The following is a 16,303-nucleotide window of genomic DNA, read 5'->3' on the forward strand; positions in this document are numbered from 1 at the left end:
AAATTCCATCAGCTAGACACACGATTATAATTTCGCTTCGACAACATTTTTAACTGTTTATTCAAGCGTGAGCATCATCATTCCAACACACACACACATGAACACTCACTTTCTGTGTATTTTATAAGCATTAACTATAGATTTCTGTTTGTTTAACTCTTTAGAGGGGGAACGACCAAAAAAATACCAGTTTGGCAAGCATTTTGTGCACGCTACGTAAGCGTTTTTAATTTAAAACATATAATCATACTCTATCCCAGCATACATCACTTTTTTCATAGAATATGCTCATTTAATGAGTTTATTCAACCATTTACTATTCATAAATGTTAACTGACGCGGAACATTTCAACTTATGTCAATTAAAAGCAATATCTTGAAAGAAAACATAGTGTACAAATTATTTCGACACCCACCTTTAAAAAAAAAAAAACTTTGGCTATTCATTCTTGTTTTTGTTTTATTTTCGTCATTTTGCTAATATGCAAAAATCGACACATACACTTAAAGCAATATATTCATGGCATTTCCGTCCTTCAAGCGCCACAAAAGCCAAAGACGAAATTTTGAATAAAAACATAAAAGAATGTTATTATTATTTCTATATCAGCAAACTTTCCGCTTGACTTGTAAAATTTACAATTTCCCCTCTCTTCTAATGAATTTGCACACAAATACTTATAAATATTAGGTGGCATTTAAAAATCTTCAAGTGAAATAATGTAATTCCCATTTTGGGAATACCCATCCTTCTCGATTAAATATATAATTTTGAATGATTAATAATTCGGAAGCGATCTGTAAAAGAACATTGAACATTCTTTGTTGCTGCCATAAAGTTATCACAAATAAAGGCGAAGAAAAATGTGTTAACCAAAATGTCAATAGACATGTCTAAAATTATAACAATAGCTTGGAGCTAAAAAACCCATAGATGAAATTGCGTACTGGCTAAATAAAAACACTTGAATGTCGTCTTACGTAGTTGGGCATTTAAAAATAAATTTTCTATTTGTTTAACACATCGAAAAGTGGAAATAGAAATTGAGAAAAATTCAAATCAGATGTGAGGAGAAAGCAAAAGTCTATGGGCTATGGGATGTCTAAACTTATCCTCTATCCTACACATAGAATGCAAAGAAAATAGAAAGGCATATATCACAATATAGCAGAACAACGAGAACATACATAATCGAATCTATTATTTTTTCGTGTTTTTTTTCCGCCTGATCTCAAATGTTTTTGTGTGTAAACAAAAATTTGGCAGGCAATTATTTAACACTTTTTGGCGCAGAATTCTATTTATATGTATGTGCCGATCTGAACTTTTCTATTTATGTTTATTTTGAACAATTATACGTTATACGTCGAAATCGTTCGTTCGTGGTCGCTTTGAACTTGTTTCAAAATGTCTTGCACATTTGTTATTAAGGCAATTTTCATTTCTGTTTTGCTTTCCTAAAATATATTCCTAGAGCGAAATTTATATTTTTCAAATTATTGACCAATTGAAAAGAACAAGCAAATGAAATAGAAATATTTTTGATACGTTTTCATTCTAGTTTATAATGAAAGAAATATATGAATGTATGTTTGTGTTTTTCTTAATATACCATTTGGTTTTGATTATCGCCACACAAAATCCTAGAATTGCATTCCATAATATACATTTAATTTATAGATATAAATACTTGTACACAATCTATACTCTGAATTCAAAGTGCAGTGCCAAGAAAAAAGTCGAAGTCAAGTCTCTATATGCTATTTAGTATACACAATATTTGAGTAAATAATCGGATATATATGTAGGTGCGGTTCGTCTGTATCTATATATACATAGATGTATATATGTTTAAATTGGAACCTTGGCACTGGTCAACAAATTTTAAAGCGAATTTCTAATAGATTTTTACAAATATCTCTTGACGTCAAACATTTTGGGAATTTCCGCGCCCGAAAAACTAATTTCGACAAAAAGTCTTGTGAATTTTCGAAATTTTCGCAAATCACAGATAATTGATTACTCATCCTCGATGCCCAAAGATTAAAAGTATTTTAGCTGTTGTCTAGCTGTTAATTAAGTTCATTTAGCTGTGAAATTAGTCTAGATTTTGTGAGAATAATAAACATTATTTCTCTATGCTTGGATTATCAGCATAGTACATAATTTTTACGATCTTTCATGATAACTTCGTATCTTATCTTACTTGTCTGGTTAACTGGAAGTGCACCTTGACCTTCTCCAATCTCTTGACAAAGAACCTATCGTTATTTGATTTGGCATTGATCTCCCTTTCCCAAGCACAACATGGGCTATACTGATTAACGGCTATCTAGAAATTCCCATTGTAATCTATATTTATTGCTGTTTTTCAATTAATTTATCGATCAAATTATTGCGAACTTCGTGTGTATACATTTTTTTGGAATTTCAATATTTGTTTACATTCATGTGCCTAGGAACTGGAAACCCCTTTTAAAAGTAAACAATATTTTTCGAGTGGTGGAAACTCTAGTTCTCTGAGTTTTTCAAAATAATCAGCAACAGTTGTATGCTCATGAATGAGTGTGAGTGAATCCACACAATACATGTGAAATTGGCTTGCCTTTTGTGGTCAATGCGCGAAGAAGAAGAGGAAGAAGGAAGAAGGGAAGGCAGCGAAAGAAGAGCGACGATCGTTAGCGCTGCTTAATCGCATTAATTTGATTTCCGACAAACACTCAAGTGTTGCTGAGTGCGACAACAACAACAACAACAGCAACGAGAGTACGTCATAGGCCACAGCGAATAACAGGAGACAGAGAGACGCACACACACTCACTTATACACATGCACAGAGCATGAGCCACACGAAAAAAAAGCGCTTATCAAGCGCTCTAGAAAGCTCGCAAGAGGCTGTTGCATTTGTGTTGGTGTCCATATTATCGCCCTCGTCGCGTCGATGAAAACAAGTAGCGCTGTCCAAAACACAGGCAGGCCCCAACTGCCAGGCCCAGCAAGCGAGCGAGCTCACTAACTCACACACACACACACATATGCACATGCACAAACCAACACATGTATAAAACAGAGTATTGTCGAGACTCAACAAGCCAAACTCGTTTGCTGCCAGGCCGGGGGCAGGCAAGCAACAACAAAACGAGCAAAATTATTAAAATTTTTAGCTTGATTCATGCTCACACACACACACACAGACTGGTACTCATGCACACTGAAAGAAACGCGCACACATGCCCACACTCTCACATAAATATAAACAAATGCAAACAACAACAAAACCTACGACGACGACGACGATGATGGCGGGTTTCCTCGTTTCTTGTGAATTGACTCAATATAATACACAAAAGCAAAGCAAAGCAAAGCGCAGGCAGCGTCAGCGCTCGGCCACAGCGACGCCAGCGGCAGTGGCGGCGACAGTGTTGTCAAGTTGTTTGGATTAGTCATGTTGCTTGTGTACAAGCAGGCATATGTACATACATATGTATGTATCTCTGTATATACTTACATATGGTGTGTACAGTGGTCTCTGAGTAAGAGTATTATAGTATTGAAAACAGGCTACATACCTCGCCACATGGCTGCTCGTGCTCCACTCGAGAGTGCGCAGCGGGTAGGGGGCGAGTATCTTCGTTCGTGTGTAGACAGCTGCGGCAACTCTAGCGATTTGGCGCTCTCACACGATCGCAGTGTGCTGCTCATACACACATACATACACGTACATACATATGTATGTTTGAATGGCGAGCAAGCGTATGTTGGTGTGTGTAGCAATTATTATTTTATTATCACTTTTTTTCACTGCTACGTTTTGTGCTGTGTTTCTACGTTTTAAATGCTTTTGTTGTTATCGTTTCGTAGTCGCGTCGTTGTTGCTGTAGCTGCTGCTGGTGCTCCCCAGACCTTCCTTAGTCAGCAAAAATTCGCATGTGTATTTATTGGTTGGGGGCCTGCGCATGTGTGCGTGCGCGTGTTTATGGCGTGGCGCACACGTACATACGTACATACATACATGTATGTATGAATGTGCATTGCTTGGATGTGTGTTTGTGTGTGTGTACGTAATCAACAATAGCGCTGCTATGGGCTGGCGACAGACGTCGTTTTGTGTTCCCCCACTTCACGTCACCTGTTGTTGTCGTTGTTGTTGGGGGCTACGTTTTTGCTTGATTTGATCATTTCTCAGCAGCAACGGCAGCGTCAGCCGACCCTGTGCTTACTTTTGATTGACAATTGCAACAGTGTGCGAGAGTGCGAATACGAATGCGACTGTTGTTGAAGCTGCTGCGGTATGCGACGTTGACGTTTTGCTGTCTTCTCTCGCTCTCTCTCCTCTTCCTCTGCTTTTCCCTGACGCGCTCAATTATTTGATTATTGTACGATTTTTTGCTCATTTCTGCTCGTGTCGCTGCTGCTGCGCTGTTTGCTACCGCTGCCTGTCTTTGGGCTTTGAGTATTGTATTTGTGTATGCGTATGTGTGCTTGTGCTTTTGTTTTCGCGCTGCTCTTTCGCCAGTTAGTCGCGTCGCGTTGCTTCTTCGTTTTCTTTTGCACACTCTCGCACTCACACACACTGATTTGTCTGGTTTTCGTTGTTGTTATTATTTCTTGCTGCTGCCGCTGCCGCCGCCGCTGTTGCTTTTGCCACTTGGGCACTGGTCTTTGAATGAATTTTTCAGCTTGCCTCGTCTAGTTGTCTTTAACTGCTTCATGCTCGCTGGTCGCTCGTCGTCGATGTCGTCGCTCGTTTTGTTTGTTTGTTGCCCTGTTGTCGATGGACACACTTTTTATTCGTCGTAGTCGCCGTCATCTGTCGTATTATTATTGTCGTCATATTTTTTTGGTTCGGTCGTTTTCATTCTCAAATTGTTGTGGCTGTGAACAGAGCAACAAAGCAGCGGTTCGGTCTATCGATAACCGTTACTATCGATTCCAGTTACCCATTGATATTCATAGTGAGCGCCGATTATAAAAACTGAGTCACAGGTACGAAGTGATTTTTGCATATTATTGCACACGATTCAAATTCAATGCAACTGAGTGTATAAAGTGACTGTGTTTGTATATGTACGTGAGTGAGTGAGTGTTTATATTTTGCCATTTCCTTGCCCATTATTTTGATCAGTCGCTGTTGCTTCTTCCATTGGAATTCCGCATTTCCGCGAATTGTTGTCGTTGCCGTTGCTTCATCGTCTTCACGCTCTTTACTTTGAATGCGGACGGAATATTGTTATTTGAAAATGGTTGAGTGAATAATACATTGGCGCTAATAAATTAACAATTGTTAAATGGTTGCGAGCGGCATAAAGTCAAGTCAAGCTTATGCCAGCTGCAAATAATGACGTACATAACAACAACAACAGCAACAAAACAAGCCAGACACTGGCGCCGTTTTGTGCCCACCTTGTGCTTATTACACAAACACACATACGGCAATGTGGGTGGTGTATTCACGTAATGAGTGCTTGTGTGAGTGAGTGAGTGAGTGGGGCACGCGTAGGTGAGTGAGAGGGACGTCAATCAAGCGTGCACAGGGCTGAACTGAGTTGACGAGATGCATTCCATAAAATGTTATCGTGTGACGTAGACACGAGGCTGCTCAATTTCAAATCAGCCCATCATCATCACTGAGTGTGACAAGAAACGCAATCGTTCCGTACACACTCACACAGACACGTAAGATTGTAAGCTCTTTATTTGCAAATTGCACTTTGCGCAGAGCGAGTGAGTGAGATGGAGAGAGAGAGAGAATAAGGGAAGCAGCAATGGCGAAAGAGACAATGAGAAATTGCACATGCAAGTGCAATTCTGAAATACGTAAATACACACATACTGTGTAATTATTATATTTACTCGCTATATGCGTACTATGCCAGCGAGTTTATAGTACACATTACAACAGTAAATGCACATGTGTGCGTGTGTGAGCAGCTTAAACTTTGAAGCTGAATTCCTAATAATAAAAAGCGACACAACTTATCGTTAAACAAAGTCAAAGTCGTGATAATAAAGCCATTTAAATATTTGCTTTTATTTTCATGCATATTTATTTATATTTTCTGTTCTGTTCTGTTCTAGTATATAGTACTATGTCTTGTCTCTATGTTGTCTTGTCGTATTTTGTGTGTTATTTCTTTCTTTCTTTTGCTGTTATCGCTTCAACTGTGCGCGATTAGTTTATTAATAACATACACTATGAAAAGCTCCTTGACATATGAGAATTAAACTGGCTTGTTTGTTTTAAGCAATTAATTTCTGATAACAGATCTATAAGCATATCATTTGAATGTGACACTCTCTGACAGGCGAAATGCTGATGACATAAGCTTGCTGCTTGCCCAGTGCGAGTGTCGCGATACTTTATGGCATAACTGTAGCACGATGAACCAGAACAAGCTTCAAATGTGACACACATACAAAGTTCTGTGTCTGTGTGTTTGTGTGTACACAACCTGCACATGTTGCTGCCAGTTTTAGTCTGAATCGAGGGTCTCATGTGCTTCACTCTCTCAGCTGTTGGAAATTCCTGTTGGCGCCTGCTAAATTGACCCATTGACACGAATCGCACTACGTCTCTATTTATAATGCAATTGCTTAGAGCACACTCTGTCTCGCTCTCCCTCTATCTCTCTCTATCTATTGCTCTCTATTTCCTTCTCGTTCACTCTGTTATGTAATTGATGTTTATGCCGATGCTTAATCGACTTTATACGTTGAGGAAGCTAGCTGGCTTAATCTCCGGCATATGACACTTGAAAATTGTTTAATGACTGTCGACACAGCTGACGTCAAACAGGTGCACTAAAGAGCGACAGAGATAGAACGAGTGAACGAGCGATGATAGCTCAGTTTACAATTGCCCAGTTATCGGGTAAAGCTCTATTTCGTCTGATTGTGTGAGTAATACACAAAAGCGAACTCACGAGCAGGTAGACTCCCAACGAGTTCTACAAATAACTGATAACAACCAGCTCGACATTATCAATGGAATTTTTGGGCAACGTTTTTAGCGATATTTTTGCTTTTTTATTGTTGTTTTCTTTTTTATTTGTTGTATTATTTATTTTGCCATCGCACGTTATTTAAAGCTTTATAAATTGTTGATAAAGACATAAGTAAACACTGGCTTATAGACGAATACGAGCGAGTGTTTGTCTAACGACGCATGCTAAACAGTTATAGTATATATCAAAAATGTATATTTGTATGTATACAGTCAGTGGCAAAAGTCAATTAACGCGCGAGTTGAGTTGAGTTTTATTTTCTCAGCTTCTCGTTGCATGTGCTTTCGAGGCTCTTTCACTAATCATTGTCACACACAGTGTATAGTGTGTATATAGTATATTTTCTAGTATATATGGGGTATTTGCTGCTGATAAGGCAGCTCAACACTAAGAGTAATCAGTGGGCTTTACTTCAGCGCTTGCTTTACTTTTATTCCGTTGAGTCCATTAAGTTTGACATGCTACAAAAAAAAAACTCTAAAGGGTCTCGGACAGTCGAATGTTGTTGATTGTTTTTTTCCGTTTACTATGAGTTTCGTTTTTAGTTTAGTAAGGTTAATCAGTGTGCTTTACCTTAGTCGATTGCTATACTTTTATTCCGCTGAGTCTATTAAGTTCGACATACTATACAAAAAAACAAAAAAAAACCAAAGGGTCTCGCCTAGTCGAATGTTATTGATTGATTTCTTCGGTTTAGGTTGAGTTTCGTTTTTAGTTTAGTAAATTTAGTCAGCGGGCCTTACTTAGTCGCTTGCTTTACTTTTATTCCGTTAAGTATTTTAAATTTGTCATGCTACAAAAATAACACTAAAGGGTCTCGCACAGTCGAATGTTATTGATTATTTTGATTCGGCTTAGGATGAGTTTCGTTTTTCGTTTAGGGTCTATGGGCAACAGGTGAACGTTCAATGCGCTTGCGAAATAGAAAGTTGATAAAAAAAAAAGTGTTTGGTTTGAGCTTTGTATTTATGGGCATATTATACAAATATTTGCAACAAACATTTCGCCTGTTGCAGGAATTTCCCAACCTGTTTTATTTTTATGATATATTTCATATTTATATGTGTTTATATTTTGAGCAATTAGCATGTGCCGTTGTCGTCGTCGGCATTATCAGCGTGTGCTCTGATAAGATTGAGAGCCCAATTAGCTGCGATAGTTAACCGCGTTGTGATGAAATGGCCAAAGCTAAAGCCAAAGGCAAAGCTAATGCCATTGCCAACAACAGCTGCCAAGCACTTGAATTATTCAGGGTGTAGACTGGACAAAATCCCAATTTGAAATGCAAATAAAATATTAATGGAGACAAAGTTGCGGGCAACACAAAGGTTGATTATTTATTAAGCATGAAAAGTACCAAGTAAAGTGCTTTAAGTGCGACAATTGGAGTCTAGAATATTTTCGAACAAATTTCTATTTATATAGACATTTAATTAATAGTTTATTGCTTCTTCTTTTTCGTGTTGTTACAGATGAGAGCGTGGCAAACACATCGCAGGCGAGCAAATTTGATGATACTATGGAAAATGCAACAACAAAGCATTACAAAACGACAACAGCAAACAGTAAACAATACAAGAGCAACAATAAAGTGAGCAGCACACGACGTGCCACAGCAACAGCAGCAGCCGCCACAGCAGCAGCAGCATCAGCAGCGGCAACAACAGCAACAACCACAACAACAACTAAGAAGCAAACATATCGCAACAGTAGCAACAGCAGCGAAATTGCAGCCAAAACAAACAGTAACAAGGTCAACAATAAAACAGCAACAATCACAGCAGCAACAGTTGCTGCAACAACAGCAGCGACAACAACAGCAACCAGTACAAGCACACGAGATAAACTCAACGAGTTGCCAGCTCAAGTTGTCGACAGCAACAACAGCAGCAGCAACCACAACAACAATAATAACAGCAACAATAATAACAACAACAACAACCACCACAGTGATAATAGTATTAGTGAGAATAATTATGAATTTAAGGGTAGAGATAAAGCGAACCTAAGTGATAGCAAAATGACGCTACAACATGTGGCAAGCAGCGCAGCAGCAGCTGTGGACACAACCACAAATCATGTGGTTGCCGGCAACGGTGCAACAATGGCAACCGGCGTTGCCAGCAGCGATGAGGCAACCACAGCGGCAACAATTGCCGATTGGACGAACACAACAAACTTGCGTTATCTGCACAAGAAGTTCAAACGCTTGGCCAGCACCACCGAGGCAGAGGCTGTCGATGCGGTGCGCACCACATCGTTGTCCTCGAACAGTTCCCTATCGCCACCGCCGCCAGCAGCAACCATAGCCGCCATAGCACCAACTGCGACTGCGGCGCCAACAGTGTCAGTGCCATTGCTCAATGGGCATGAATTCAGTGCCAGCAACAACAGCCATGAGGAGAGCAACAACAACCACAACAACAACAACAATAACAACAGCAGCAGTAAGCATGTCGCTGCTGCGCCAAGAACGCGCACACCTCTCAGCATCAGCAACAGCAATAGCAACAACAATAGCAACAGCAACTATGCCAGCAATGCAACATTGTCGCCAGCAACATTCGCACAGCATCAGCAATCGACACAGCCAACATTACCAACAACAGCAACAGCAGCAACCACAACGGCAACAATTGCCACAGCTGCCGCCGTGCAGCAACAGCAAGCTATAGCAACAGCTGCTGCTGTTGCTGCTACAAGCAATTCACCTGCCGAGAAACCAGGACGCTACGTTTGTCCCTATTGCAACATGAGCTGTGCCAAGCCATCGGTGTTGCAGAAGCACATTCGTGCCCACACCAACGAACGTCCGTATCCCTGCGACACCTGCGGCATTGCCTTCAAGACCAAGAGCAATCTCTACAAGCATTGTCGCTCCCGCTCCCATGCGTCACGCATGCGCGGCTTCGATGTGCCTGCCAATGAGGCGGATGGTCTGTCGGATCAGGATGGCGATGGCGAACTGAGCAACAGCAGCTCCGAGCTTCTAAGTGTCGAAATTGTAAGTATAGAATCGAAAATTAGTTTTGAAATTGTAAGCGAAAAGAGTAATCAAAAATGTAGTTCAATAATAGAAAATTAGCATGGCAATGTATAAAATTTCTCCGCAAATTTAGAGTCGCTGTAAAATCTTTATTACCTGTAAAAAATGCTGTTAATCATTTTATAAACAACACTAGCTACTCAGTTATCAAGGCATATAAAGAATATTAATAATTGTAAAAGTAAAAAAGTCTTAGTATATTTTGAGTAATGTGGTATATCGATATACTATATATAACATTTGGTATATATAGGTGTTGTTTCGGTATATTTGCATGATTGAAATTTGGTTGACAATCTGGTATTAATGTGTTCCGAGTATTTTTTTATTATTATATGTTGAATGTATTAGTATATCAATATACCATATATGACATTTGGTATTTATATTAGTATATTTTGAATGTAATGTAATATATCGACATACACTGTGTAACATTTGGTATTTTTAGTTATTGTTATACTTTAACGATCATACAACCCAATTGTCAATATTTCAGTTATTTGGCAGAATTAGCTTTTCAAATTTTTAGTGCTGTTGCCTTTGCCAATTGTTACCATAATTTGATAGAATAGTCAACAAATTGTTGCTGTAGCTTAATTAAGAGAATTTCCACCTGTTATTAATTGTTTTTCACTAATACTAGTGAAACACTAATGAAAGAAAATTTATCAAGCAGACAACAAACTGAAACTTTTATATGCCTGGTGTATATTTTGTATTATATATTTTTATATATAATATATTGATATACCACATACATCATTCGGTATATTTACTATGTATTGTATATTTTACCCACAATACAGATTTCCCAATTGTCAATATCTCAGTTATTTTGCAGAATAAGCGATTGTATTTTTTATTGTTATTAATATATCAAACTGTCTTTATATATTTATAAATATCTGTATTTCTTTTTTTTACAGCTGAGTCGTGCAGAGTCGCCCTACGACGAGCCGATGGCGTCGCCAACGCCATCGCCCTCAACGCTGTCGGCGGCAAAGAGCGCATACTTGCAACAGCCACCGTTGCCGCAGCACATGCAACAATTGCCGCTAGGCTCGCCGGCAGCTGGCACGTTGCCACCGCCAACAGCAGATACGTTGCACTCGGCGACGGCGCAGCATCGTCAGTCGATTGATTACAAGCCATACAAGCCCAAGTTTCACAATGCAGCGTTGTATGCGCCTGGCAGCAGCAGCAAGGAACAGCAAGTGCAACTGCAAGTGCTGCAGCAGCAGCAACAGCAACATCAGCAGCAACAACACCAGCAGCAGCAGCAACAGTTACTGCAACAGCAGCAGCAGCAACAAAAGTTATTGTCCCAACAACAACAGCAGCTGCAGCAGCAGCAGCAGCCAACGTTGACGCATCCAACGCTGTCGCCGAGCACACAGCTAAAGCTGAACAATCACATCAATTCGCATCAGATGCAACTGCAGCTGCAGCATCAGCAACAACAACAGCAGCAGCAACATCTGCACACACAGCAATCATTGCTGCTGGCAGCAGCCGCCAACCCGGCGGCATTAAGTGCATTGCCGCCACCGCCAGCGATGCCCACGAGTGTTTACTTCTTGGGGCAGCCACAATATTTCAATCCAGCAACGGCAGCAATGCATCAACAGGCGCTTGCCTTTCACCAAATGCAGTTCCAGCAGCACTTGCAGTTACAACAGCAGCAGCAGCAGCAACAACAACAGCAGCAACAACATTCTCCGCTGTTGAAGGCGCCTACGCATCAGCCGCCACCGCAGCCACAACCGCAGCCCATGCAACAGCCACAAATGCCACAACCACAGCAGGTGAGTTGTCTTTAACATTTCATACCCATAAACTGTGCTACAACAATAACGTTTTCAAAACTTCCAGCTGATGCGTTCAACCAGTCAACAGACGCCTGCAGCAGCAGCGTCGTTGCCGGCACCTGCCACGCCCACGCCTGCAGCCAATCTGAGCAGTTTTGCCAGCGCCAGCGGAGGCATGCAAGTGGTAAGTGATTGTCGTCCACACAATAAACAAAAAACATTTAATAATCTTTCCCTATTTTGATAGAATGTGGAAAAGGTGCAAGAGCACATCTCGAAATTGATCTCACAGAACGAGGCTATAGTGGAGAATAAGGAGATTTTGCTGCAGAAGAAATATCCCAAGCAGCTGAATCGTTCGCGCAGCTTCAACAATGCCAACAACAGCAACAGCAATGCCAGCAGCAGTAACAGCAGCAGCAACATCATCAACAACATCAGCAGTAATAGCAACAATCAAGCGCAGTTGGGCGAAACAAAAGTGAATCTAGCACAGGCCATAGTGCAAAAACAGCAGCAACAGCAGCTGCAACAACAACAACAGCAGCAGCAGCAGTTGCTGCAACAGCAGCAATACCAGTTGTACATGCAGCAACAGCAGCAGCAACAACAGCACATGGAACCTGTGAATGGTTTGCTGAAACGCAGCAGCTCCCTCACACCCTATGCGCTTAAGTCCACACCCACAGTGCCGCCCACGACCAACAAGCTGCAGCAACAGTTGCCGCCGCCACCGTCGCCATTGCCGCTGCAAACGCTGCAATATCGTCAGGATCCAGCGACGCCGGTGCCCAAGTTGGAGCAGCAGCCACAGCAGGGGACGCCGAATCATGTGCAGCCACTGAATCTATCCGCGAAACCCAAACCTGTGGCGCCCCCTAAGCAACCAACGGCAACATCAGCAACTGTCGCAGCCACCGCAGCAGCAGCGCCAAGTTTGCCGCCAACCGCAGCGAAGAGCACCGCAAACGCCATGCAACAGCCAAACAATTCGATTATCAAGAATCTGCTGCTGAATGCTCGAGGTCTGGCGGTGCCAATTGGCGAGGGCGACGATGCCGTCTACTCGTGTCCCATTTGTGCCAACGAATTTCGCAGCCCCGACGAACTGAAGCTCCACAACAGCACCTACTGCCAGGATGCGAGCAGCAGTGCGCCAATGAGTCCCGCTTCATCGCCGAGCAGCAAATACTTTCGCTCCAATTCCATATCGTTCAGTTTGCCCGAACTCAAATCGCACATGGCCAACTCGAAGAATCCTCTGTCGCTGGCGAAGCTCGCTTGGTCGCAGCTCAAGACGAAGCCCAGCAGTTTGGTGTTGAGTCGCTTGAGCGCAGCTCAGTCGCCTGCACGCACCTCCACAGTCACCGCCAGCAGCAGTAGCAGCAGCAGCAGCAACCATAACAACAGCAGCAGCAACCACAACAGCAGCAGCCACAATGTGCCGCCCACAATTGATGCGAGCAACGTTGCCTTGCGCTTTGTGGACGCTCCGTTGCCATCGCCTGGTCCGCTGCTGGGCAAGACGCCGCTGGTGGATTATGCTGCCCCCCGCAAGACGCAGGACACACAGGTGGTCATCACCAAAATGCACGAAGATCGTGTGGAGAACATTATTGTGGAGACGCCCGCCAAGCGTGCGAAGCTGCAGGCGAATAATGATGTGGCCAGTGGAAGTGGCAGCAACAACTCGGCTTTTGCGCTGCCCGCAACTGCACAGTTGCAACTGTTTGGCGGCAACCACGAATTGCAATCAAACAGCAGCAACATTACCGGCAACTACAGCGCTAAGGAGGAGCGTCTGCGTCGCTTCACCTCCTCGGGCGGCACCATGATACCGATCTCGGAGTGTCCCGAGCTCAACAACAGCCCGAAGATGATACGCACTCCGCTGCTCTCCGGCGGAAGCTTCCAGGAGATGTCGCCACGTCTGGCCGATGGCAAGGACCGTAAACTGTCGACACCCAGCAATGGTTTTCTACTCAACACCGGAGCTGGAGCAGCCTCGACGGCACCGCAGCACTTTCAGTTTCCGCCCATCAATTCAATCACCGCCTTCAATCCATTGACTCTTCCGCCCATGAGCAGCAACAGCAACAATCCGGTGGAATCCAACAAGGCCATTCCCTATGTGCCTGGCATTCCAGGACCCGGCAGCCTGTCGCTGTTGCCCCCTCCACAGCAGTTGCAACTGCCAAGCACTGGACGTGGTCGCAGCCCCAATCGCAAGCAACCCAGTCCGAACCTGTTGCCGGATGCTCCCCTCAAGGCGTTGTCACCGTTTGGAGGCGTCCAGAATCTACCCAGCGAGTTCAGTCGCCAGCCACCGACGCCGGCGCAACGCAATGCGCTGCAGTGGAACAGCAACAAGGCAGCAGCAGCAGCCGCAGCTCCAACAGCTGCCGCAAAGCAACCTTTCAATTTTCTGCGCATGGCGGACAATGTGAAGGCAACGCCGGAGCAAGCTGCCATCGCTGTGCCTGAGGTGCGACACTTTAACTTTGACAATGTGCACAAGACACAGCAGAACCAGCAGCAACAGCAGGAGGCGCTGGCGCCGCTGCACGTGGACACGCCCGAGGAGTCAACCAGCGCTGCCAACAACAACACCTCGACCAGCACTGGAGCCAAATCAAAGTTTCTGCGTCCCACTAGTCTGCCTTTGAAGCCGGGCACCTTTACGCCAAAGCGTCATCATGGCATCACACCGACAGCGAATACGCTGCCCCTGATCTCACCGGAAACACCGCGTCCCTCGAAGTCGTGTGTGCAGCTGTATCTCAATGGACACGCCTACACGTATCTGGGTCTCAAGTGCAGCACCAAGATGTTCTACTGCACCGTCAACTGTCCGCAGCCTTCGTATGTCGCTGGGATGCACAAGTTGTCCATGTACAGCGTGTGGCAGGTCTGTGAGGAGAATCAACCGCATCCGTTGGGTTTCAAGCCCAAACAGGTGATGGCGTTGTATGATTCACGACAGAAGCTCCTGGGTAGCAGCTCTTCCATGGCCATGGCCGGAGCTGGCAAGATGCTCTATTCGGTGGTCAGTTCACAGCAGACTGTCAGCACTTGTTCCACCACAGCAAATGGGCAGAGCAAGTTCTATCAGCATCAGTTGAAGCAGGCGGCGCCAGCGATTGCCACGTTGAGCGAGGCGAATGTCGCTGCCAAGGCGAGCGAAGAGGCGGCTGCCAAGAAACTGGAGACGGGACAATTGCTAGTCGGTGGCTACGAGTCGCATGAGGATTACACGTACATTCGTGGACGTGGTCGCGGTCGTTACGTCTGCTCCGAGTGCGGCATTCGCTGCAAGAAGCCATCGATGCTCAAGAAGCACATTCGCACGCACACCGATGTGCGTCCCTTCACCTGCAGCCACTGCAACTTCAGGTAAGCATCAGGCAATGCCTTTTCAATTATGTAGTTTGTGATGAGGGACGAAAATATTAAGGTACAGCTTAAAGGGCTGGGAGGCTGAAATTTGTATAGGTGACAAATAATAATACTTTACTTCCATTCATAAGAGAGTCAAATCTTTAATTTTATAGCTAAAATTACATTTTATTTTTGACAGAATAAAATATAAGGATACAGCTTAAAGGGTTAGGAGGCTGAAATTGATGTAACTTATAACTATTAATGCCTTACTTCCATTCCTAAGTACAAGCTAGGTAGTTGACATTTTAAAGAATATATATGTTAATTCTCAATGTAGGTTTAAAAGTTTTCTTACTATAATAACACCCATAACTGAATGATCGAGTCACTGCGCACAGCTTGGTAGTAGCTGGAAGGTTGACACTTGAATAGAATGCTAATTCCTAGTGTTGATCCCTACTCAAATATTTCATTTCGTTGCTAAAATCCAATTTTCATTTCTGACTACGATGTGGTGGCGTACAGCTCAAATGGTACGATCTAGGAGGTTTTATAAACCATATATATTAAATCCTAATGAAGGTCTATTGATTAAAATAACATTCATAAATAATTAATTGTCTGAATTATGGAGGCACAACTTGGTAGGAGCTATGAGGTTGAAACTTGAATACTGCACATATGCTAATTCTAAATGTTGATCCCTAAGACAGCGATTAGTGAAATATTTAAGATATTTCTAAGCTCTTAACAATTGTTTACTTCACAATTATAAACCTTAATTTGGATATTAACACTTATTATTTAATCCTCCAACAGCTTCAAGACGAAAGGCAATCTCACCAAGCACATGCAGTCAAAGACGCACTTCAAGAAATGCATTGAGCTGGGCATCAATCCGGGTCCGATGCCCGCCGATGGTGAATTCCTCGATGTCGATGTGGAATTCGATCAGCAATCTTCGACATCAGCGGGTGGACGCACTTCCTCCATGGCCGGCGAATCGGACTCTGATGACTACAGCGACAACGAGTCCGAAAGCAGCGGTAAGTGAAAAGGT

At 43.0% G+C, this 16,303-nt stretch overlaps 1 protein-coding gene across 2 annotated transcripts in view; it reads left to right on the forward strand.

The window, feature by feature from the left end:
* LOC132793199 (uncharacterized) overlaps positions 1-16,303 on the forward strand; it is a 190,339-nt gene that overhangs the window by 170,790 nt on the left and 3,246 nt on the right. Inside the window, exons 3-7 of one of the 2 annotated variants that reach the window (XM_060802905.1) lie at positions 8,478-10,009; positions 10,981-11,859; positions 11,927-12,046; positions 12,110-15,255; positions 16,063-16,289. In XM_060802905.1, coding sequence (XP_060658888.1) covers positions 8,478-10,009; positions 10,981-11,859; positions 11,927-12,046; positions 12,110-15,255; positions 16,063-16,289 — 5,904 coding nt within the window. Of the gene's footprint in view, positions 1-8,477; positions 10,010-10,980; positions 11,860-11,923; positions 12,047-12,109; positions 15,256-16,062; positions 16,290-16,303 lie in introns of both variants that reach the window. The other variant, XM_060802906.1, reaches the window with a different exon arrangement.

This window comes from Drosophila nasuta, chromosome 3, assembly GCF_023558535.2.
Source record: "Drosophila nasuta strain 15112-1781.00 chromosome 3, ASM2355853v1, whole genome shotgun sequence".
Lineage (NCBI taxonomy): Eukaryota > Metazoa > Arthropoda > Insecta > Diptera > Drosophilidae > Drosophila > Drosophila nasuta.